The sequence below is a fragment of the Xenopus laevis genome, chromosome 7S, assembly GCF_017654675.1.
Source record: "Xenopus laevis strain J_2021 chromosome 7S, Xenopus_laevis_v10.1, whole genome shotgun sequence".
NCBI classification, from domain to species: Eukaryota; Metazoa; Chordata; class Amphibia; order Anura; family Pipidae; genus Xenopus; species Xenopus laevis.
The window spans coordinates 37,742,086-37,769,600 of record NC_054384.1 but is presented as its reverse complement, the minus strand read 5'-3'; the positions used below and the strand labels follow the sequence as shown (position 1 = coordinate 37,769,600).

The 27,515-nt window shown below is 36.1% G+C and overlaps 1 protein-coding gene across 5 annotated transcripts in view; it reads left to right on the top strand.

The window, feature by feature from the left end:
* grid1.S (glutamate receptor, ionotropic, delta 1 S homeolog) overlaps window positions 1-27,515 on the top strand; it is a 547,369-nt gene that overhangs the window by 407,733 nt on the left and 112,121 nt on the right. For all 5 annotated transcript variants that reach the window (XM_041571139.1, XM_041571138.1, XM_041571137.1 and 2 more), the window contains exon 5: window positions 22,241-22,294. In XM_041571139.1, coding sequence (XP_041427073.1) covers window positions 22,241-22,294 — 54 coding nt within the window. The remainder of the gene's footprint in view (window positions 1-22,240; window positions 22,295-27,515) is intronic.

Sequence of the window (27,515 nt, the reverse complement as noted above, 5' to 3'; positions counted from 1 at the left end):
CAAGAGCCATGAATATCTTGTAAATTATATACTTATAAACGGTGACTAGTGAAGTCATCAGTTATAAACGGTGAGTAGTGATGTAATTTTTGTCACATGACTCCTAAAACTTGTATATTATAATAAATAAAGTACCCCCTATTGTAAAATATTAGGATATTAGAAGTAACCTCGGAGTTCCATGACCTGTATAAAAGCATTCAGCGTTCGGCCTTGTGCTTTTATATGGTCATGGAACTCCTTGATGACTTTTGGTATCCTTATATTTTACAATAGTGGGTACTTTATTCACTATATTATAGCAGGGCTGTAGTTAATGATAACTAAATTGCTAACAAAAAAATGCTAAATGCTTTAAACATTATTATTATTATTAACATGTATTTATATAGCTCCAACATATTGCGTAGCGTAAACAATTTTTAAGCCTAGTCTGATCTTGCATATGCCTGACGAAGGCAAAAACAGTGACAAAATCATCAGGTTGGCCGTGTCAGTAGTATGTCATTCCACCCCCCCACCCATGTTACTCTATTTAAATATATGCTGTAGAGTCAATGTCGGACAGGCCCACTGGGAAACCAGGAAAATTCCCCATGGGCCCAGGCTCACTGGGCCCTTTTGTTTCTAACCATTTGGCCTATTTCATGGTCATTCTCTTTTTCTTTATGGGAAAAAATGCTTAACAATGGAAGAATATAGGAAGTAGATATAAAAAATTAGGAGAACTAAGAGATTGAGTGAGTAGAGGAAGAATAATAGTTTGGAAAGTGGGCCCCATGGTCTTAGGTTTTCTGGTGGACCCCTGGCTGGCATCCCAGTCCAAGAGTGTAGAGTTCTGTGGGACATGGTGTGTTTGATGATGTTTAGACAGGGTTTTTTAATCTGTGACCAGAATTTACTGGTGACATTTCTGTCAAAGGTCAACCTGAAAGGTATTCACAGACTCAAAGAAGATACAGGGCTGCTTGTTATGCTGGAAGTTTACAGGCAGGTTTCTAAATTATTCAGAGTTTACTGACTTGCTTTCTGTAACAAACTCTAATATTCTTCAAATTTACTTTTTCACATCTGCAATGACCTTAGACTTCCCTCCTCTCTGGCAACATTGTTAGGTGTTTAACAACACTTACTAGGTCTGGTGTGTTTGTTCTTTGACTATGTTTACTGCCATTTAGTACTGTTAGAGAACACCTCCTATTAGCAATGATCATATTTTTTCGCCAAGTTTTGCCATAAAAATTATTCCCAAAGGGGCAGATTCACTAAAGGACGAAGTGGCCAACACTAGCGTCAATTCACCAGAAATCCCATCTGCAGCGACATCGCCAATTCACTAACAGGTGTAGAGGACATAATTCGCTAGCGAACAAGACCATCACTAGCGTTCGTTCACACTCTATCGCCAGGCGACTTTTCACTCTGGCAAACTGATGTTACTCTGCAAATTCAATAATGTGAATTGTATTTCAATTTAACTGAACGTTACCTTATTCGCCAGAGTTTACATCGTCACCTCAGACTAGACAAACTGATAAAACAAAGCTACATCTTTCTCAATCTTATATCAATAACATCATATCATGTATGCCAAAATGCATTAAAGTTGTAAAAAAATGCTGGTGACTTTTCTTTTTTTAAAGTGGCATTGCCTTCAAAAGTCCAAACTATTAAAGATTTATGTGTGAGGAATTTTTTAAAACTAATTTGAATGGCATGCCACATTTGTTTAAGGGTGAGCTCATGTCTAGGTCATTAGAGGATCTCCTCTGTGTTTATCATGGCTCATTGGACATGTGTTTGAAAAAGTGGGCACTTCAAGCTTTTGCACCAACATTACTATTAAAGACGTCCATATGACTTTTAGGTTTCACTAGGCAGAAATGAATGCTAGCAAAAATTAGCTATGAAATGCTCGCCCAGCCAAAGTAACACTAGTGAAAATTTGGCAGTGTTCGACTGCTGAGACGCAACTTTGCATATTGGTAAATTAGCGTAGTGGTAACGAATTTGCAACTGTCGGAGTGGCATGAAGTGTGGCGAATCGGTCGCTGGCGAGAATTTGCACTTTAGTGAATTAGCCCCATAGACTGTAATGGGTGAAAAAAAATGGTCACACAATTGCCTAAAACTATACATAAAGCTTACGGCCATGTACTTTTTCACCTATCTGCATTACACCCATTGCATGTATTATTGTGACTGTATTGCAAGACACAGCATTCAGGGAGAAGATACTGTGCTGATATTTTTCATTGCACCAGTACACTACTACTCTTACACTCAAATAATCACATACAAATAATACATTTTAGGTAGAAATGTGGCAAATAACACTATTTTTTGCACTTTCAATGTACTTTGTACTGTTGGAAAATAAAGCTAGTATCTATAACAGTCATAGTGCATTATACATATTCAGACATGTTTCATAAGTTAATTATGGAAATGTTGATAGCTTTAGTGAGAATATACAGTAGCTATATCTGTTCTAATTGCGGTTTGCTGCATTTGACAAATGAGTCGTATTGCATATTTTCAAATTGTGCAATTATTACGTTTTTTTTACCACTGACCCACTGACACATTTTCCTGTAATTAGGAAGATTATGCAATTATTGATATATATTGATATAATAAATTACTGATGCTATTCAGAGTATAAGTAATGGGGATAAAGCGTTTGTTCACCTTCAAACAGTTTGTTCACCTTTTTGCAGTTCAGTTGGTTTCATATAGATCACCGTATAGTCGTATTGCATATTTTCAAATTGTGCAATTATTACGTTTTTTTTACCACTGACCCACTGACACATTTTCCTGTAATTAGGAAGATTATGCAATTATTGATATATATTGATATAATAAATTACTGATGCTATTCAGAGTATAAGTAATGGGGATAAAGCATTTGTTCACCTTCAAACAGTTTGTTCACCTTTTTGCAGTTCAGTTGGTTTCATATAGATCACCAGAAATAAACACTTTTTCTAATTACTTTATATTTTCTATTTGTGACTGTTTTTCCAATATTGAAGTGTAAAGTTAAATTTTTCCCCTTCTAAACCATCTCTGGGAGGGGGGGTCGCCAACTCTTTAACTGTTATAAATTGATACAAGATACTTCTTGATGTTCCAGGGTGTTTTTTAATTCTTAATTTACAGATTCTTGGACTTTTGACCTTCTGTCTTGTACCTGAACATTGCTGCCTGCCTTTGAACATTCTGCCTGAATCTTGACCACAATCCTTAATCTTTGGCTACCACGTACTTTGCACCTAGTGCTTCCTCCTTGGTCTGGACTTCTCCCCTAATTGGGCCTTGAGGCCCTGACAGTGTGTGTTGAAACCAATCATTAGTAACTATACTGTAACACTACTCATTATACCCCCCGCCCCAGTTACTGCTTAGTCTACTCTACCCATTTTCTATGTTTCTTTCTTTTTTGTGTATAGAGCATAGCCATATAAATTAATTGCAATAGTAGTTAAATATTTACTTAAAAACTTAAATGTAGGGCTTCTGTTCTAGTACAGAAACAAAATAAAACTAAATCCCATTTAGGCAATAGTAGTGGTTTTCCTATGCGAGTCAGATTTTCCAGTAAATCCTGTAAGACTTCCTGTAGACTAATATTTAAGATTCTTTTAAAATGATTGGCCAGGTTCAAGATTGTCAACAAATAATGCAACATTTAATTTCCCTTTAAGTTAATAAAAAGGTAAAGATTCCTGCCCCTACAAAGGGAATGTGTTAAAAGGTATTCAGCATAAAATTTTCTGTGGCTATATTTTGCAATTAAAGTTCAAAACATTCAGTACACCCAAACCCTGTGGTATGAAACTTGTCAAGAACGTTGTGAATACATGTTGAATACTTCACCTACAGCCATTTGTAGCTCTTTTGAGTTTTCCCTAGTGTTTTGCTCTCCTGTAAGGCACCTTTAGGCACTTCCAGCGGAATAAAATCTCTTTATAAATATCATGTCAATTTAAATCTAACAACACAGAATTACTTTCATCTGTTCTACTTATAATACAGCAGAAACCTGGTACTGCACATCCTAAATAGCATACAGTTCTCATGTTAAGTTATTAAAGTATAGTGGAATTTTTATGGTCAAATTTAGGATATATTGGACAGTTGGACAGTAGAAATTCTTGGCTGTAAAGTCAGCATTTATATTTACTCCTGGAACAGATTCTTAATTTATTTTTTATAGTTTTCAGTTTGATTTTTAATCACAATTGCATTCATTACAGAGATATATTCTAATGATCCTCTAAATAAATGGCAACATTATTGCTATATATATTTTTGGAAACATATATCAAAGCGAAAACTTTGCTATAATTTACAGGTATGTCTAGCCTGTCATAACCTAAAATTTTTTCCTTTCAAAAGTGCATTACATTTAGACTTTTTTTGCACATAATAAATTACAACATGACATTTTATTTACTGACCATTTCAGCACAAGTATATTAAAATGCAGTATATGAAGTTTTACATTGTAGTTTTTCAGTTTAATTACTTGTTTTGAAGTTATACTTCCAGTTTGTGAATTTTAATATTAAAAATTAGAATCATGATAAAAACCCAAATTCGAACATTGATCCTGCCTTGTCCGTGTTTGATATTCTGGTTTTGACTTCCACCTGGCCTCCGACTCCGATATGTGCTGCCTGTCCGGACCCTTGCCTGGCTATTAAATCTGACTTCTCCTTGTCTGTACTTCAAGTATCCTAGACGTGTTCTGGTTCCCTGTTGATTCTGCTGGAGAAAGCCCGGACCCCAAAAGGGCACTGTGGAAGACCAGCGTCGTCAGGGGTGAGCTTGTTCACTGAAAGGTTCTTCCTAGCTGTCTCCTTGGGTTCCTGGTTAACCAGCATTACAATGTTCCTGTGTCGTTTTCAATCTGGCAACTCAGTGATGCAGGAGCAGATTCTGAACTGTTACACTTTGATACATTTCTCAGCAACATCTGTGGAATATTACCAACTATTGTATCAATTATAACTGCCTTTAATGAAATTTAGGGATTCTGCTCTGCAGAGCAAAAGATAAGAGATGTATCTATAATTAAATATATCTGTTTAGAACACTTAGAACAGTCGGAAATCCCCCCCCCCCCCGAGTTTATTTTTAAAGCTGTAAGTAGTGATGGGTGAATCTGACCCATTTCACTTCGCTGAATATTTGTGAAATGGCAAAAATTTGCCGAAATAGATGGGTGACAATTTTTTATACACATCACAAATTTTTCTCAACCCTTGGAGTCTATGGGCATCATTTTCATAACAAAACTTGATAAAAAAATCTTGTTCATCACTTAACATAAGGTGAAAAATGAAATTTTAAATGTTAGTATTAGAAAAATGGTCACAAATAGAAGATAGAAAGGTTTTTTTTGAATGTCTGATGCAAATTGAATTTCTGAAAACCAAACTGAATGAAAATGTTGAAACACCTCTTTTAGTGTCACTTATCTCCACTTAGATGTTAAAGCCAATGCAATATAAAATGTAACTGTTTTAACTGTTCTAATCTTATCCAAAGTCTACATAGTAACTTACATACAATAAGTATAGTTATATCACAAACACAATTATTTACATGTTTTTCCATAATCTGTGGAATTGACACATTATCAATTCAGATTAAGATTCAATTTCCCAATTAAGAAATTGAATATTTGAGTAGTTTTCAGAGTGTCAATTGCAATATATATAATATAAATCTTGTATTACATTGGAAAGAACTGAAAAGCTGACATTAACTTGAAATTTCCCATTAATATCCTGGAGCTAATGCCTCTACTATAATCCAACCTTTCTTGCTTCCCTTTCACAGAGCAGCATTCAGATTAAATAAAAATCCAGGGAGATCAGAGTAAATCCTGCCAGATCCTTCCTAAATATTTCATGAGTTGGTGCATGAAATCCAAACCAGTTTACCTAATCTTCCAATTTAAAAACAATTATTTTAGCATTTTTTTACATTCATTTTGTCTTTTAATTCAAAAGTACTATAAATTTAGTTTGCCCAATTCTGAAAACATGATGCTAGTTTATATACATTACATATGTAGCTTATAAATAATGTATCAGAGATCAATTGTCTATCAGCCAAGATTTCAGCTCCCACAATGACTTGCATACTAGGATGCTGTGAATTAATCTAGTGAGCCACTGGAAGGTTTTGTGAGCTGGTGCTGGTCATTTACTCTAATGGGCATCTCTCCCTTTTACACTTTTTTCTCTGCCTAGCTTTTTAACACCATACAGTATGTCACCAAATATTTCTACAAGTTGTATTAAAAATTACTAATCTTTGCTGATTCAACATACTGCTTATAGTCTCATATACAGTCCTTATCCAGCATATGGACTGAAGCCCATCTATAAACAGCCAGTTAGCCCTGAAGTTAAGATAGACTGTAGTGCAAAGATATGGGAATTAGGGAGGCCAGATAAGTAAAAAGTATCTTAGCTAAATAAAAAAAGAATGAATACATTTGGAAAAACATTTATACATTTCCAAAGTGTATTGCATAATAAGAAATCCATGGAATTCAAAGATCTATATTTTTCATTTACAGAAAGAAGGAACCTCACATTTTTTGAAAAATAGAGACGTTTTCAAAATAGTAATTTAGTAAATTCAAGTCAAGTGCTAGTTGATTTCTTCTTTCTAGATTCATACATCTTATACCTTTGGATTTTGGTTCTTGGTTAAGTCTTAAACATCATACAAGTAATTGCTTAACTGAAGTTTAATGTGCATTTATCTGAATTTTATTTTAAGTTGCCAGAGGCTTGCATGTGCAATAAACTGATAACCAAATGACAATTAACATTTAATAGCCCTGCTGATAATTTTTTGACTTACCTTACCTATGAATGAAAGATTAATTGTGAAGTAAGAAAGCATCAAGGGACCTGCATCACAAAATTATAATATATCATGTGTGGGTATGCAGAAATCTCTACACAGTATTTTAAGTTCATCCATAATCTTTCTCTTGGTTTCTGTCTTCTCGTGTACCCTCTATATGGAAAACTATAATTGTTGAATATTGTAGGACTTTATAAAAAAGTATTGTAACCCTTTTGACACCCCTTTGTCGGCGTTACACTCCAAGTGTGGTGCTTACCTGATGGCACAGGACAAACCTGAGCCACTCCGCAGTGGTATTGGTAGACTGGTACCTGGTACTTACTAGCGTAGTGCCTCAACCTAGTGGGATCCGGGAATGCACCTATGGGTGGCCCCACTAGGAATACAGTAATAAAACATGCACAGTATTTGTTAAACTGAAAAACTGTTTAACTAAAACTTAATGGCCAACTAGTACAAATATCACTCCTAACCAGGTGGGAGTAGGGCCTCACTAACTTACTTGCTTGTGCTAACTAAAGAAGGCAAAGTCCTTTAATGTCCTTCCACAAAACAGTCTCTGTATCTTGAAGCTCTTCTTTAGGGTACTGTCCCTTTAAACAGGATATGCACTCCAAATACTCTTTGGATGCTTTATAGGGTGCTTTTCAGGTGAGTCCAGCACATTCAGACATACAGTGTGACTACCAGCCCCTTTGGATGCTCAGATAGGAATCTCCTGCTGGTTTCTCCTACAGTCTGGATTCCTTTCACACTCTCTGTCCGTCCAGGCACAGTATCTGGCTTCCTTGTGCCAGTCTGATCCAAATGTCTGCTTTTGGTTAAACCTCTTAGCACTCTGGGCCTCCTGGCAGTTCTCTGGTCTCTCTCTTTGCCCACAGCAGGGTTCTTTCTACCAGGCTTTTCTCTTCTGCCAGTATCTGTGACTTCCTCTTCCTGCCAGCCAGTGTCAGACTGGGGTGCCTGGGGCCCACCAGGAAACCTCATCCCCACTTTCACCCCCCCTAGTAAAAAGAGCAACATCCGAGTGCACTTCAATAGAGTAAACAGGCTCAACAATTATGATTTTACCAGGTTAGTCTACCAGCAAATATGGAAGAGTGAAATATTTCACTGCATTTCGCCGCAAAAAAATGCCCATAGCTTTTGATAGGTGTGCTTGATTTGACAAATCACATCCTACATCCAAGTAAGATGCAGTTGCACACATCTAAGAATACTATAACTTTAAATAATAAGAATAATATAACATCAAAATCTGATCTATATGAAGGATTTGTCATGCAACATGAAGTGAATGCTGCAGGCTGTGTATTCACCCAAAAAGATAGAATTGTATAGTCTGCAATACACTGACTGTCAGTTGAAGACAAAATGCAAAAAACTAACCACCCTACTTAATCTGATCAGATTTAACATTACAGCATGAAAAATGAGTTTGTGTTGCACCTTACAAAATCTCACATGCAGTTGCATTACAAAGTTTTGTGTGTCAGATAAGTCTATCCAATCAAAGTCCTAAAAAAGCTTAGCCTTAATAACTGCCTAGAAATTTATACGATGAGGTGCATCTTTACTGTTGTACTGAGCAGTTTCTGTTCTTCGGGTTCTCTAGCTTCTCAGCATCTACTGTTCTCTAAAATATATATACCGGTATATATATATTAAAAATAAATAATAAATGCATGCCAATTGACTGTATTAGAGCTCCATGGAGGGGAGGCAGGTCCAGAACTACGGGTAGGCAGAAGAGACCACAAAGTTGGAGGGGTGCCAGGCACGGTACCTCTTCTGCCGGAGTCAGCTACTCACGCTCCTCCATGCATGCACTAGTCCACGCATGCGCAATTGTTCGTTGGTGCGCACGAATGTGGAGGGGGGTAACATAGTCAGCCGGGTTGCCTAGGGCACCCAGCCGACTTGACCAGCACTGAGGGGAGAGGACATGGAACAGTTGTTACAAAAAGAAGCATAGAGGACATATGAACTAGGTTGTGTGGCCCCTAAAGGGCTAAACACGATGCTACAATTGAACTGTTTCATGACCATCAGATGAAATATCCAATTTAACTGTTTGAACAGTTAAATTATAGGGGACCTGGAATCTACACATTGATTACCCCGATTTTTACTTTTGGGAATATTTGTTTGCTATAATATATTTTCTGACAACTATACAATAGTTATTGACATATGCAATAAGGGGTTGAAATTAGATACAGGTTTTGGGTAAGTGCAAGTAATCAGGTATGGCGGTATTTAGTTTAAAAAAAAAACTATTTTCTAATGATTTTAACACATTCACTAGCACTTTTTAATATGCCTTAGGGCATTCTAAAGATATTTATATGGCCGAATGGCCTAGTCCAGTCAGAGAATGTACCACTGGCAAGTTGGCAGTCGCACAAGGTTCTAACTTATTTTATAATAAAAAGCAATTCACTTGTTTGACATGACATGTCCTTCATAACGTCATGATGCTTATAATGAAATTTTCTTTATAATTGAGAATGGGGCATCTTAAAAACAACTTGACTACACCAGAAGGTAGCAAATAATTAATAAAGAATATCAAAATAGGCTTCCTTTTCCTGTATTCATTTTATTGTCTTTATTTTTACACTTTCTTACTCTTTCTTCCTTTAAGTCAGATATATTAAATTGATTTGCCTCTGTTGTTCAATGTTCAGTTTTTTTGTGTATGGGATTTAAAGCCTGACTGTACTACCATCCATCATTTGTGTTTTGTAGAATATTACTTTATATGTAGTAAACTGAGCATTTTTAAAATCCTCATCCTTGATTTCTAATAACTAATCCACCTTGAGACTCATAGGACATGCTCCTGCAATGAAACTGTTTTGAAACCAGAGTTTAGGTTGTTTCCACGACCTTAAGGTGAGATTGTTTCATCCAGTAAGATTGTTTTCTCCTGAGAATAAAATACTCCAGATTATTACTTCATTTTGACAAAATAACAGAAATAGGTGAAATGTGCAGAGACTATGCAGAAAACAGAGTTTTATATGTATTTTTATTGTAATAATGGAGGGGATTTCTGAACTGTATGAAAGAGGGGCATTATAACATCAGGGCATCTTCTGATTAGATTACAAACACAAAACCTAAAATACTGTGCCTTTAAGCATTCGTTTCCAATGCCAACAATTCTCCCTATTTTATTCCAAAATGATAGTGGCATAATGCACAGTATGTAAAATAAAGATATTAGGTATGCATTATTTTAGCTCTGTATAACTAAAATTATCTTCCCATGAACTTTGGATAACTGATGGTTCAAACCTTTTTGCTTTTTCAAGCAGCATGTAGTATTGCTGTCCAAATCAGAGGAGAACCCACTACAGTCTTTTTTACACAAACTGACACAACTAAGAAAGACTCTTTAACATAATTCATCCTACAATGTATTTAATTTTCTTTAGATAGTACCTCTTTCAGTGAGTTAACTAAGCACATTACAATTTCTTATTTTCCACATTTTATTCTTTTTAAAGATACACCAATAGATTGTAAGCTCTTTGTGTCAGAGACATCATCCCAACTGTGTATTACCTAGAAAATATTATTTATGTTCACTGTCTGAAACAGAGTGCAGACGGCTATAGCCGACGGCTATTTGCATGATACCTTGTACAGTATGCATTGTAAATGACCCCTTTAGTGTTCCATGTGATGCATAACTTACGCTTTTTGGAATGTTATACTGATATTTAAATTAAGTGACATTGAACATAGGACATAGTTTAACTTATGTTTTAATAAGCTGATAAGGACTTTAGCATCTTACTCTTGAAATCTCATTATAGCATTGAGACCTCTTTCCAATAGTTTGACACTGAAACTTTCCTATGCCACAGGATTTCACGGATGCATTGTACTTCTAAGCAAGCTGTCCATGTAACAATTTAGGGTATGTTGCAGCAAGATGGTAGAGATAGACATACTAAATATAAGGTCGTGGGTATATTTAGCCATTATTATGGCAATATAGTTTTTTGAAAAATTTGAATATTTTTTGGGTTCAAGCTCTAAATGCTCAATGTACAGTACTAATTATGCTATTAAAACGGATACATATATACAGTAGTTTTAGTATTTGCAGGTAGGGATGTCGCGGACTGTTCGCCGGCGAACTTGTTCGCGCGAACATCGGCTGTTCGCGTCCGCCGCAAGTTCGCGAACGTCGAGCGACGTTCGCCAATAGGCGTTCGCGTCAAAATCGTTCGACCATTCGACCATTCGATCGCTAAAATCGAAGGATTTTCGTTCGAATCGAACGATCGAAGCCATTGGATTGAATGAAATCATTCGATCGAATGGCTTCGATCGTTCGATTCGAACGAAAATCCTTCGATCGAACGATTAAAATCCTTCGATCGTTCGAATCGAACGATTTTCGGATGTTCGAAGTTCGCGAACTGTTCGCGAACTGTCCGCATTTTTTGCCGGTGTTCGCGAACGGCGTTCGCGAACACATTATCGGCGGTTCGCTACATCCCTATTTGCAGGTCTTATTAAAGGTTGATGCGTCTTTATTCTGGGGATACTGATGTTTTGGCACAGACATTTCCCCTCAAAGTGGAGTAATGTACAATTAAGCCTCAGCTGTTTTGCCCACATAGCTTTCTCCAAGACTACAACTGAACTTTATCTATGCCACATATTCTATACCATTTTTAAATTTGACATAACATATTTTAATCAATCCCCCCTTTCCTGGTTCCTTCTCCTTTCTAATCGAATCCCTCTCTTTCTACTCACCCACATTGCCTTCTCCTTACACCCACCCCTCCATTACCCTGACCACAAAGGACCCCTATACTTTATAGAAAGTTGGAGCACATGGTTATTGTTGTGAATTTTATGCTAAACCATATTTTGTATATGCTAAAGTTTTTAAATATTATTATTGACAAAATTATTTTAATCAATATTCAGTAAACCAGCACCAAATCCAACTTTCAAACTTTCTACTGTACTGTCCTCTCCATCCACCATAAAATATTCTATGCAGCAAATATGCAGCAAATATGCTCTGCAAAATGTCCTAAACCTGTAACCCACTTGTATTCAGTGTTAATTTATTTCATATATTACCGTGCATCAAGCTAAACTTGAAAGTCCATTATAATTATGATGCTCCCACATGTCATTCAGTGTCAAGCTTCTTAACCTGTACACAGCAACTTGCCTTGACTTCATGCATTAGTTATTAGCAATGAACCTCAATCACAGTCAATACCAAAGGGATTTTATATTTGCCAAATCTATTTTCATCTCTAAAGCAGATATTAAGGCAAAGGGCATCCCCATATTTCCTCATTATAGAGAAAGAACATTGAATACAAGCTAACAGTTGGCTTTGATGTGTGATGAAAAGAAATACTGTATTATATAAAGACTAATGATCACACTGTATCTCTCCATCTGCATATAATAACTAATATCTCCTGAAGGAACTGACAATATCAGTATGTTTTAGTCATCTGTCCCTTTGAAAAGGCAAAATCATAAATCATAAGCCACAGAACATCCCATATGCTGCACGGCTGAACAAAGTCGATCCAAGCTGTATCAGTAATGCAAATTGTTGTGGAACAAATCCAGGGCAGCAAACTCGACTGCAATATTCTTTATTGGGAAGCAGAGTTACACCCATCCAACTGGAAGTTGATATTTTTCACAAATGCATATACAGAGATTTGGTTTACTCTGTTGGCTTCTTATATATCCAGGATTTTTGCAATATATAGAGGTTAGAGTAGTACCACACAACTTGATAAAAGTAATATTTTTAGTTTCTATCACTATATTGTGATATATAGAAGTACAATGCAGAAGTATGCGTGTAGCTGTAGAAACAACTCTAGTCAGAGAACTGCCCTTACAGTAAGAAGCTAATAAAAGCTTGGGCCCCATTTGTTATACAGGTACATAAAAGCCCAAAAATACCTTACCACGGGCCCTATATCTCAGGACTGACCCTTTACCCCAAAGAACACTCATGGGGTAAAACAAAACAGCTGCAGGATGCAGAGAAAGCAGCACAACTCATAAGGTATGGGAAAACCAAATGGCATTGACTCCTCTACCCCACAGCAGGGAGAGGCTCCAGCTACCACCAGCACAGATCCCCCAACAGAACCAATGCTTGCCAATCTAGTGTCAGAAATGAAGTCAACAAGAGATGTGTGCATGGGGCTGATAGCTTCCAAAGTGGATGAAGTGAAGGTGGAGCTGTCTATCATCCATCACAACATGCAAAAGATACAGGAACGGGCTGTGGAACAGAGCACCAGTGACCCTGAATATGCCAGCAGGCCACCTACAGCACAGATGCGTGAATTCCAAGCGGTGGTGCAAACTTGGCAAAATAATGCAGACGATCTAGAAAACTGCCTAAGGTGCAATTACATTCACCTGCTGATCTTCCTGGGACACGGGGAGGTAAAGTCACCTGAAACACGTATAGAGCAATGGCTTCTTACCAATTTTGGCAAAGATGGGCTTACATCTACTTTGTCTGTTGAATGAGCTCCCCAGGTACTTATGCTCACACCACCACCATGTACTCCTGCTCACCCGCTTATTACCAGACTACTCCCTGGAGGTTCAAAAACAACACAATAAGTTTATTCATATTTAAAATACACTAAGGGGCCGATTCACCAAGGGTCGAATATCGAGGGTTAATTAACCCTCGATATTCGACTGGGAATTAAAATCCTTCGACTTTGAAGTCGAAGGATTTTAGCGCAAATAGTGCGATCGAATGATCGAAGGAATATCCTTCGATCAAAAAAACTTAGGAAAGCCTATGGGGACCTTCCCCATAGGCTAACATTGAGTTCGGTAGCTTTTAGATGGCGAACTAGGGGGTCGAAGTTTTTCTTAAAGAGACAGTACTTCGACTATCGAATAGTCGTATGGTTGAATGGTCGAACGATTTTTAGTTCGAATAGTTCGATTCGAAGTCATAGTCGAAGGTCATAGTAGCCCATTCGATGGTCGATGTAGCCCAAAAACACTTCGAAATTCGAAGTTTTTTTACTTCGAATCCTTCACTCGAAGTTAGTGAATCGGCCCCTAAGTAAGGCAAAGATTTCACATTTCATGCTATACCCGGCCAAGCTACACATGGTAGTGTATAGCAAAATACATTTTTTATTAGCCCCAGCATAGACAGGACTGAGAATATTTGTGCTAGCATGAGACACTAGTCAAGTACTTTAATGAAGTACTGGCTATAAATCTTGGAGTGATGTTCACTGCTATATGTTGGGTTAAGAACAGACATTGACAAGACGTATGGTGTAGCATTCACACTACTGATCTCAAGGGAACCTAAGCTGTGGAGCCAATACAGTGGCACCTACTTCTTCAGGTCTACTCTCTAAAGAGAGCCAATACCCTATTTTGATGCAAACAGGTATTTTCTCACAACTTTTCTTACTCTTTTAGAGTGGATATCAAAAGTGGTGACAACATTTATTCACTGACAAGTTTTTTCATCTTTCTTATTGTCATTAATGTCTCATATGATAATTCTTCTACCTCCTTCTCGGCTTTCGGTAATACAGACCAAAGGTAACCATTACTCTTGAACATGCCTAACATATTTCATTTACTTTAAAGATAATTACCTGATTAGAAGTGATGCCTTTGCTTCACAATAATTTGTTTTTAGGAATGCCTACAATTGTATTAGGTGGATGGAAGCTATCAAAGCGAAGCATGCTATTTTTATCAACAGTTTCTCTATACAAATTGGTTAACAAATATACTTTTGCCTATACATTTGCACAGTCTCTCTGGTTCATTATCACTGAGAAAGTGCCATTTGGCACTTAATATGTCCTTAAATAATTTAAATGTTGACCAAGAGGATATCAGACGCTGTTCTTCTACTAAGTGGGATAATCAGGATTAGTGTAAAAAAGAGATGGAGTAATAAAAGAATTAGTAGATTTAACCATCACACAAAGCCTGTGTCAATAACTACAATTCTGATAGGCTTCTACACTGAACTCTACCAATCAAAGATAAATGTTACTGAGGTAGATATTGAGACATTTTGTGCCTTGCGATACTAAAAATGCAGGGATTGTTTGTCTATATATTGCAATAAATTTAAGCTAGCCAACTGCATCAAAGTCTTCCCTGGTGTGGCCAGTCCTACACTTAACTTTTATCTGATCCTTAAATAATTTAATTGCTTCATTATACATTTTACAAAGGGACTCCGTTTTACCTGCAACTTACTTGCTGTTTTCAAGGTTAAAACTCCCAGACATGGTTGCCCTTTTATTGTTCACCACTAGGATCACCTGACTATAGCTGGAAAGGGTGGGAGCTACAACAAGATAAATATACAGGTATTGGACCTGTTATCCAGAATGCTCTGGACCTGGGGCTTTCCAGAACTGATCATTCTGTAATTTTCATACCTTAAGGGGCAGATTTATCAAGGATCGAATTTCGAAGTGAAAAAATAGGTGTAGTACGATAGTCGAAGTCGGCAGGTTTAAGGCGGCGAAGTGTCTAAGTTGAAGTTTTTTAAAGAGACAGTGCTTTGATTTTTGAATGGTCGAATTTGTGAAGTATTTTCAATTTGAATCGAATTTGGGCCTATTCGATGGTCGAAGTACCCAAAAATTACTTCGAAATTCGAAGTTTTTGAATTCGAAAATTCAATTTGACCCTTAGTAAATGGGCCCCTAAATCTACCAGAAAATCATGTAATCATTAATAAACCCAAATGGCTGGTTTTGTTTCCAATAAGGATTGATTGTCTCTTAGTTGGTGTCAAATACAAGATACAAAAGGAAATCATTATTAAAAATTTGGATTATTTGACGGGGGCGTGGCTGAGCTGAGCAACATGGCAGTGTAAGCCCAGAACTAGGCGCCCATGCTATCTGTTTTCCAGCCGGGAAACAAATGCAAAATAGTTTGAGCATGGTGGAGAACGCATAAGCAAAACCGCGAAGGAGCGGTAAAATAAAAACTTCCTTTTAAAAGCCCCAAACAGCCCCAAAGAGATGTTGCACCGATGTTTCGCAGCAAGCCTAAAGACTGCGATGGTGGGTAAAGATGGCACAGACACAGAGGGGGGGAGAGGAGGCTATGGAAGTGGCTTCCCAAAACCCTGAAGAATAGGAGAGTGAGAGTGAAGGTGATGGCGAGGCAGAGGACCTGTATACACGGATCACTAAGTTGCCATCTAAGACTGATATCAGGGAGATGCTGCGGGACATGACTGCTTCTATTAAAGAGACATACTGGGCATTAAAAAAGATATGGCTGCCATGATAAATCGTACAGAAGAGATGGAAAGCAAAGTAAGTGATTTACAGCATAATCAAAAATCAATACACTTACAAATGCAACAACAAGACAGCCTTATAACAAACTTACAAAGACAGATGGAGGACCTCGAAAATAGAAATAGGAGGAAAAATATTAGAGTAAGGGGTGTGCCTGAGGCTATTCAGCAGGATGAGATAAAGACTTTCTTACAACAGATTTTCAATAACATACTAAACAAGGAGAAGGTCGTTGAAATACAAATAGAAAGAGCACATCGGGTCCAGAAGCCAAAAATGGCACCCCAAATGCCCCAAGGGATATACTCTGCTGAATTATGCCATAAAGGAAGAAATTCTACAAAAGGCAAAAGTAGTAGATAGTATCATATATGAAGAAAATACGATTATACTGTATCAGGATTTGTCTGAAATAACGCTTCGTAAAAGAAAATTGATTTTTCGATGGAAGCTTTGGAAATAGCACAGCTATTACTGGATCTTCTCAATTGAAAGTGGATTTTGAACTATATTGGACTTTCATATAAACCCGTTTAATAACTTATAGTAACTCTCGAAAAGCAAGCTACTGATGGGTAAAGTATATAATTTATACAATGTATGAAAACTTAAAATAAACTATGTGATATATATTGATTTGATTTAGGATTGGTCACACAGGTTAAAAAATAAATTAAAAAAAAGATGATGAAAGGAGAAGGAAACCCATTAAGTTTAAAAAATAAATAAAAAAAAGGTGAAAATATTGATGATTTAAGGGGAATGATTAGCTGTGTTGAAACAGATAGGTGGGGCAGATGCTCTGGAAGATATGATCCGCCTAAGGCCTAGGCGGCCTAACTCCCCCCAAAATAGTGGAAATTCCACTCGAGCCACCGTTACCAACCGCCAGCCACAGGGATGGAACCCGAAGAAGCTGGGGCGGCTAAAACATTGTTTTTTTCTTCTTCTATTTTTTTATGTTTTTTTCTCTTTTTGGCTTTTTGGTGTAAATTTAATGGGATTCTTTTTTGTTTTTTTCCTTTTTCCTTTCAAGGTTCATAACTTTCTACCCTGTTTTTTTATGTATATATTTTTTTTTTTTTAAAACCCCTGGGTAATAACACGGTATATACTGTATTATATAATGATAAAAGGAAAATAAGGAAGAATAGTAGAAATCATGGTATTGTCCCCTAATATGGAGTATACGGTTCTCTCGTTCAATGTAAATAGGATTAATGAACCCCAAAAAAAGTAGGGTTGGGCAAACTTTGGAGTTTTTTGAGTTTTTGGTGCAGAAACCCCAAAATCATCGGATATCGCTACGGACATCAGCACAGACACTGGGACCTTCCCCTTTGACTTATACAGGACTTCAAGAGCTTTTAGATGCCAGGGTTTCGGATTCAGGGTTTTTAGACCATCGGACTTTAATAAATATCAAAAAAATTGTAGTTTTTTTGCTCCGAAAACAACGACTTATTCGAGGTTTGGCTATTCGGACCTTGATAAATAATCCCCTACGTGTTAGCCTGGGGTAGTGTGTAACTTGAAATTCATAAACTCCTTCCTTCATTGATCCACTGAGACTAGATTAGAAAGCTTCAGTTTTATTAACAAGGGTAAGGCGTAAAAAAGACAGAAAATGACAGTGCTTACTGAAACTGTATAATATAGCATAACAAATACATTAAAAACAGTGGACAGTAGCATGTATAACTGCATAAAAGATGAGCGGCATCCATGTAGGAGTAAGACTTAGATGCCTGGGTGCAATGACTGATACTGTATAGCAGTGCCATGAGGTAGCTGCATACTGTATATACACAAAGCTGGATGGGGGAGGATTACTGCAGATGGTGTTGTGTTAGTATAAACAGTATAAAGATGGCAGCTAGACTGATTATTTCCTGGTATTACACATGGTAAGGGTATTGTAGCCTAAGAAGGACATTTTTACAATGCATAAACCATACAACTAAATCACTAGGTGGTGCAACACAAAGTATAAAACAATGCTGGAGGCATCACATCACTTATAACTATTCAAAATAGTACAGCAATAACTATTTGTTTTTTTTTTTATAGCAGTCTGTGCCTTTGGGCCAGTATAATATAATGCTACTGTACATTGCACTTCCTTTTTATTAAAATGATGTGTAAATGCCATGAAAGGAATTCTGTCGTGATTTTATGGTATAATTTTTGTTTCAAAATTACACTGTGTAAATTACACATAATTCATTCTACCATTTAAAATTATTATTGAACCAATAAATGTATTTTTTTTAGTTGTAATGTTGGTGTGCAGGCAGCCATCTCTGGTCATTTTGCCTGGGCACATGCTTTCAGAAAGAGTCAGCTCTTCACAATGGAACTACCTTTAGACAGGTTATTGATTCTCTTACTCAATGTAACTAAAGAGTCACAACATGGGGGTTAGCAGGATTTGGATTCACTATTTACCACTAGCTGGGGCATGAAAGCATTTTTAGCAGTGTAAAATGTCAGGGAACTGTTATCTAGTTGCCTTCCTATTGTTCTGCTGAAGAGCTGCTGGGGGGAAGGAAGGGGGTGATACTGCAGTAAAGCAGTAAAGAGTGACTGAAGTTCATCAGTCATTTTATTAACACAAATCACATGACTGGGGGCACCTGGGAAACTGACATTTCTAGCCCCATGTCAGATTTCAAAATGTAAAATAATAAATTCAGTTTGCCATTTTGAAAAATGGATTTCAATGCAGCATTCAGCTTTAGGAGCACTATTCAATTATGAATTTTGTTGTCTGGGACCAAGTCCTGACTTGCTCATCTGGTGGGGAAAAACCAAGGTAGAGTATGGTAGAAATATGCAGACACCTCAGTGACTAGGGAAGACAGCCTTTATTTACTTATCAAATGTTTTAAACAATTCTTTTACAATCCATACTGGATTGAATTATTTCAGCACTGAATACAGACTGATAATTTTTTGCCAAATGCTAACCATACATACCAAAATTCTAATCATTAGTTTATTCCTCCATGAACTTAAAAAAAACCAGATTTTATAAATAACTGCATTTTAATAATTGCATGAATTAAAAAAATTTAAAAACGTGCAAATACTTTCTCTTTTCCATCCTATGTCATAATAACAAAGTAAAAAATTATTACTGGAAAAGCCAAAAGATATGACATCCTTGCCATCACAATGACCAAAGTCTATCAAGCTCAACCCCTCCAAATTAAACCCAGCGCACATATACATACACTCACTCCAGCCCCTCCATAAACTCACATAAACTATTTATACCTATATCTTTATTAATTGTAGATTTTAGGATCACTATAGCCACTATAGCACTCTTAAAGGCATTAACTGAATCAGCCATCCCAACATCATCCTGCAAGGCATTTCACAACCTCACTGTCCTCACTGTAAGGAACCTAGATTGCTTCAAATGAAAGATCTTTTCCTCTAATATAAAGGGGTGGCCCCTGGTGTGATGATCCATTTTACAGATCTTGCCCTATAATAATAATAATGTCTATAATGAACTCTAATTTACTTTTTTAATGCAATACCTAACATGCAACATATAACAGAGATTTCATACTGAGAAACTTGCATAAAAGTGATACGATTAGTGGAGATAAGACATATACTGTATTTGGCCTCTAAGCAAACAAATAATTTTCAAATCCAATCCAAATAAATCTGGCACTACAATTTTCTCTCTGATTAAAACAATTGGGCCAGTATTGTAATGTAAAATCAGCTCAAACAGCCACAGTCAAAATGCCCCTGTCCTCCTGTTACACATTCCTAAAATGATCAACTGAAAATATAGTGCCTAAAGTAGATACTATATGGTGGTGACAGACGGACATCTGATTACAAATGCTTGTTTTGGCATTTTGCTATTTAAACAACTGAAATGTGAAATTACAAAATGCTTTACAAAATCAAAAATTTGACTGCTGCCTTAAAAAATTGGCAGCACAAAGATCAGAAGCTTTAGCCTTGGACTAGTACATTGTCTACAGTACAGTCTCTTAGTATGTAATTAAATAATTTAATATTTTTATTTAACAATGATTAAATACAATTTAATGGTTTTTTTATCCACCCAAAGCTGAATAAAACAATGATAAACTGATTTTATGTCATTTAGTAAAAGTATTACACAACAAAATGTCAACCATAGTGTAATATATAAACAATAATCTAGTTATCAATAAATAGTTATTTAACTGCACATCTCATTTTCAAACAATGAAAGGGCAACCAATGCACATTTCACTTTATACTGTACCCATCTATTGACTGAGCAAAGTAAATCATAATGAATGGTTTCAGGTAAGACTTCATTAAATACTATGCACCAATGACACTGTAATTACTGTCAGGTCTTCAACTCTCTTTGAAAAATTGTGTATTTTTTAATAGCTTAGAAACATGGATGAATGTTGAAAGTGAAAAACATTTACAACATTGTCTACTTTGGCATAAAAAAATGTATCCAATCTATAATCTCATAGAAAGCTTGTTAATTATCACACTATTAAACAACAGTAACACAGGGAAAAACAAATACCTAAAAACATTTATATTCAATAGTTCACGTTATTTTCATAAACATCCCTAGAAATTATCTTTTGAAAATACATGCAGTTCTATGGAATGGCTTCAAACAGCTAATGAATAAGTGTTATCATGATAACAGATGAAAGATGGCTGAAGACAGCAGAGCCAATAATCATGCTGTGATAGCAAGAGTTCAAAGGAATGATTTTTACTTGTAGAGCATAGAATATAGGGCAAAGTAGAGCACAGCAGTAATTTTTGTTTTCAATTTTTATTTTAAAAATGGCAAGAACTTTAGAGAACAAGTTAAATACAGGTCCTCGTTTATCAGTGGACCCAGTGGTGGCATAGTGCTAAGCACAAAACATTCAATTCCCTTCCCCCAGAATTCCAGCATAACTGTGCTACCAAAAATGACTGCAAAGTTTTCCATGTACTGCTAGTCAAAAGCTATCCATCCCTCAATTATGTGTAATTTCATGGGTGTAAAATAAAGATCCTAGTCATATTTATAGGTTCACAAGGCACATTGATCCTAACTAAGCTGCACAAATACATAATGGTGGCAAAGCAATTGGGTTTATCTAGTGTTGTGCGTCAAAAAAAATGGTTGTGCATCTAAAAAAAATTTGTCTGCCATAGACTTTAATGCATTTCAGCTAGTTTTTGCAGGCGGCAATTTTTTGGCAAAGCATAACGGGTTACATTCACCCAGCCCTAGTCATCAGTTATAATTGGTGCATAGAGATGTTATTTCTGTCACATGATTCACTGGAACCTATGTATTATTATAAATAATGTATAAATAGTGTGACCCCTCCCCCATTACAAATATAAGAGGATATTAAAAGTCACCGAGGTGTTCCATGACCTATATAAAACAACTGGTGCCTTTATATGATCATGTAACTCCTCTGTGGCTTTTAATATCCTTATATTTTACAATAGGGGCTGCATTATTCACTATATATATTATATATTTAACTAACTACAAGGCAGAGATCATTTTTGTAACACTGGAGATGAAATTCATTAGCAAATACTATAATTTATTCAAAAGTATTCATAAATATCTTCTTGTGTTGTTTATAGGAGTTGGAGCTGCTACATTGCAACCTGCTAAATATCATTATATTCAGTGAAAATAGTATCAAAAACAGTTATCAAAAATGTTGCATGCATTAGGCGGATCTGTGTATTTTATATTTTTGTTTTAAAACCATAACATGGGTATGGTGAATTATTGTTAGGAATTATTAAAAAAATTTGCCATGGCTGAATGGCATCACCTGCTTTCCCTTGCTGTCACCTCTGTCAAAAAAAATTATATTAATCGTGAAAACTGAATTGAAAAAAGCTTGAAATTTTAAATTACAACATCCATTGATTTTTTGGATGCCGATTTATTTGTCTAAATTGTTCTTTTTTTCTCTTCTTAGGCTGTGGAGACCAATCTTGCTTCCAAGGACAGTCACTGGGTCTATGTGAATGAGGTATGAAGCGCAAACAAACAGCAATTTGCATATATGGACAAAATAATTCAGGTTTCCTATAAATCAGATTGATGTCAACTGAGGCAATAATAAGCACTGGCATAACAGTGCTTCAAGAACAGTGTTATTCAGTGGTATTAGAGGTTTTTGAAACAGCAAAAAAAACCTAATTTTTAAACCACGAATTACATGAAAGTTATTAAAAGATCGAAAGATAAAAATTGCAAACTGAAAAATGGCAAATGATGCACTTAAAGTATGAATACCTCTAAAAACTCTAAAAAGTTGATTATTTTAGACAATTACTAGCAAAAAAATGTAGAAAACCTCTAAAATTCTGAATGGCTAAAAAAAAGGTCCAACATCATCAGCACAGCTCCCACTGACTTCTATAGGGCCTCAACTGGTTTTACTTGGCAAGGTTTTATACTAGAATTTTTTCATGGTTTGTACACTCAATGGATCTTAGTTTTAGAGAAATAAAAAACACATTTTTAGAGAAAATTTACAATTCATGAAAGAAATAGAAATCCAAATGTTAAATAAATTGACAACTGTATTTATTTGTTAGTGAATTATTTATTTTTCATTGTGCTTTTTTTTATATTGGAGCTAATATTACTAACTCTAGGATCCAGAAGGCACAATGATTGAGATATTACATTTTGTTACCTATTATTAATAGTATTCTTTATTGTTTTCATTTAGAGCCTTTCCTATTTATCTTCAGTCTCACCCTTAATACTTTTGACTTGTTGTTAGGGTCCCAGATAGTATAAAAAAAAATAAGTTAACTTAGTTAAATGCATTAATATATAGAATATAGAATCTCCTGCCTACATTATATTTAAAAACAGTTTTAAGGTGAGCCACCCATTCGGATGTCCTTTCTCACCGTGTGATATTTAATCATGTCCAATCTATATTGCCAAGTTCAATTACTATGCTAATCTGCACAATCTTAAAATGTTATTCTGTATGAAAAATATCATAGTGCATGTACTTGTTAATTATTTTCTCCTCACCACAGAGGAAAATATGTATTTCCAGCTTCCTTTTTAAGTTAACGCCATATAGATTTTTTTCTAATAATTTCAGCAATTAGGCACACCATTGACAATTTATAAACAATACATCATGTATAGCTAAGAAAAGAGCTGAGGATAATTTAAGATATGAATGGAAAGACTTGCATTTTATTTTTACTATTGTTAACTATTTCAGACTTGCAGTTATGTGTATTAATGTAATTAAAATATTTTAATAAATTTCAGTCTTTAAAAAACTTCTTATATTATTAGGACAGAAGTTTATTCCTTCAGTAATTTAGCTTCAGTAATTTGCATTTTCTATACAGTGCACAGAGTACTAATCAATCCAACAATTCTTATCTTCCTTCCTTCATTTCTGACTTCTAAGGGGCCTGTTTTATTTCTGTGTTAAAGAAACGGTGCCCAAATACAGTGTAAATTGCCATCTGGTCAGACACCAAAGTAAAAAAATGCATATGTACTGTTTGTTCATTTTAGGGCAATAAAATGTTGTGTAAAAAAACATTAGTTCATCGCCACTTTAAACAGAATTTACTAAGCTCCTATTTTTAAGGAGCACTAAAGCTAAATAAAGTAGGCTGGAAATGTTGTACATTATGTTTTAGACTTTTGTACCAGCCCAAGGCAACCACCATCATTAGAAGGGAAGATTGATGTCTCTGAAGATGCTCCAGTAGCTCCCAATCTTCTTTTCTGCTGATTCACTGCACATGCTCTGTGCTGTCAATTACTGAATTTACGGAGCGGCTCATAAACAATATAAATGTCCCAATATAAGGCTGATTATTAATTAATACAGATTAATGCTACATAGTGCACAGAATCTAGTGCAACTAGCATCAGAATTTAATAATAAATTAGTATTTTAATAAACAGACATGTAGCATCAACTTACTGTATATTACAAGCTAACATCATTTTCTGCTTGATAATTTGCGATGAACCCTAAGCTTAGATTCTCAACAGCTGCTCTGAGCTCACTGAGCATGTGATGCAGATACTTTCCAAGTTTATGGTCCTGGATCATTGCTGCTATTGATAAGCACAAACTTTGGGCTGGTACAATAAGTTCAGTATATAAAATATGACATTTGTTTTACCATAGTCAATTTTATGGTTTAGTTCTCTTTTAAAGCAGAAGAAGAAAAAAATTAAAAACAAAAAATTTGTTGCCCCATCTGTTTATACAATTTATATTATTAATTGTATAATGTTTCACTTGCACTTGAATTTAGTGCCTCTGCATCGACTAAAGTACAGTATCTTCAGTTGTGTTAACTTGCTCATTGATAATTAGATGTAATGAATATATGTTCAGACAGATATTATATTTTTTTGGAGAATTATAAAAGTTCACAGTAATCATTAAACCCTCAGCTAAATGAAGTCCCCAACATTGCTCTAATCACTAAAATATCCAGGACACTGGTGCAATGATATGATGTAATGCAAATTCAATGAAACTGTACATAATGTTCAACAAAATCAAATATTTGTTCTGTATAAATATAAGATACTTATCAACATCTTATAACCCGAAGGCTTTATAGTAATTAGCCTCAAGCAACTTGTCTGAAGGGAACATATAATATGTTTTTTCTTCTCCAGAGAATAATCTAATTTTAAGCTTCTGGAGCAAGGAATTAAAGTTAAATAGCAGGCTAGTCAAGCTCAGAGGTCACAAACAGCATAGCAGAATAAAAAAAAGTCTTCCTCTTGAAGTGTAATGCAATCCATCGGATGACTGAAAACAGCCAAGTAACATGGAGAAACAATAACAACGATTCCAAGAAAACTAGTAAAGAAAAATGTGCTGGGTTTCTAGGTATTTAATTTAGAACTGGTTATCTGCTAAAAATCAAAAATGCATAAAAAAAAAAATACAGTAGTATAGCCATATTAAAACATTATATTACATTATAATATGTACAATTTATATACAATTAATTTTTTATTACCGTATATACTCGTGTATAAGCCGACCCGAGTATAAGCCGAGGTACCTAATTTACCTAAGAAAACTGGAAAAATTTATTGACTCGTGTATAAGCCTAGGGGTGAGAAATTATTTTAGGACATGGCCAATTTAAAGCTTTAACGTTGCTGCTTACTCACTGATCTGAAGCATGCACTGACTCCTCCATGCTGCTGCACATACTTCTCCCCCCTCCTCGCTTAATTTTGCTCCAGCCCCTCCCCTCTCAGCTCTTGTAAATCAGTCCTCCCTCTCAAATGACAATGGTAGCTCACAAACTTACACGGAGGGTTAAGGAGAAGTAACTGCCGCCTCCTTTCCCCCTATTACGAGGCTGCAGTGTCCCAGGGCACGTCACAAAGGGAGAAAACGCGCGCCTCCGCTCCCTGTACAGGTGCGTGCTCGTATCACAGAGTGAGCGCGCACCTCATCCATGTCTCGAGCGCTCCTCTTCTAAACTCTTGTGCGCTCCTACGCGCAATACGGTAATGCGCACACAGTACTGAGTGACGAGAGCTGAGAGGGGAGGGGCTGAGGGCTAAGGAAGCCACGAGCAGGGAGAAGTATGGGCAGCACGGAGGAGTCACTGCACACTTCAATCAGTGAGTAAGCGGCAACCTTTTTTAGCTGACCCGCGTATAAGCCGAGGTAGAGTTTTTCAGCACATTTTGGGTGCTGAAAACCTCGGCTTATATACGGTATTCTATATGAGCGAAGTTAATACAATACAGGAAATATAGTTCAGGATCAATGTATTAGTGATTCTTTCATATTCATTTCAGCATGATATACTATAATTTTCTTCTGTGGAAGAAGGTTACATAAGGACTTTAATGTTTTGCTGTACCTATAGATCTATAAAAGTTTTTTTATTTTAAATCTTGGCTAGAGGGACCTTCAGCTGTTTTAGTTTCTGCCAGAAAGAAAGTGCTTGAGCAAGTTTAATTAGGACTTTTACAGTTAGGTTAAAACAGGCACACGTGCTACAGCTCAATGGGATTCAGTGTTGTACCCAATTCAGGAATATCTTGAGGGAAAAACATTGGCAGAATGTCTGGCAATAACATATTGAGTTAGCCCAATTTAGTTCACCTCATGGTTGTCCAAATCCTGCATATATGTTTAATTTGACCTTTTCAGACAAGCAGATTTACTTATGTATGGCTGGATTACGGCATAAAAATACTGTACTTTGCATGTATAGAACATGTCTGTCTTTGTGATGTATTCATAAAACAACGAAGCAGCCATTATAACAATTTTTCAATGAGGAATAAAGAAACAGTACAGGTATAGGATTCTGCACCTTCTGCACCTTGAACACAATGCAGAAAGCAGAGCAGCACAGCTTATTTTGCTGCAAGGACCCTGCACAACTCTAAGGGGCAGATTTATCAAAGGTCAAGGTGAATTTTCGAGTTCAAAAAATTCTAATTTCGAGATATTTTTTGTATACTTCGACTAAGGAATAGTCCAAATTCGATTTGAATTTGAAAAAAATTTGAAATTTCAAATATCGTAATTTATCATGTACTGTACTTCGACCATTTGCCATCTAAAACCTGCCGAATTGCTGTTTTAGCATATGGGGAACCTCCTAGAACCCATTTCAAGTCACTTGGTGGACTTTGAAAAATCTAAGGTTTTTTGGGAAAAACATAATTTCGAATTTGATCGAATGCGTTATTACTTTGATTCCTACGATTCTAATTTTCCAAATATGGACCTATCTGATCAAAAATGAAACCTATTCAGCCAAAAGAAAACTTCAAATTCGAAGTTCGACCCTTGATAAATAAGATAAATAAGACTCCCCTGGCATTCCCCATCTTGCACTTCTAAAGTATACGCAACCTAAGAGCATTTCAGGGGACATCCATGCCCATGACTAAGTGCCCTGTAGGGGTGTGAAACGCGTAGGGTGGATGGAGATATTTTTTAACTGAACTACTTTGGTCCTTTGGATCCGTTTGAGTGCCGTTTGAGTCAGCTCTGTCTTCTCTACATATCCGTTGCTGTATCGCTCCCTAAAGCTGGGGGTCTGGGGCTGGTGCACCCAGGCCACTTTCACTATTTGGTGAGTCACTTACATTTTATTCTGGAGCACCTTGTTCTTTTCTAACTATTCACATGCATTTCCTGCCCCTTTCCTATGAAAAGCTACTGAATCCAAGCATCACTGCATATTATGTAC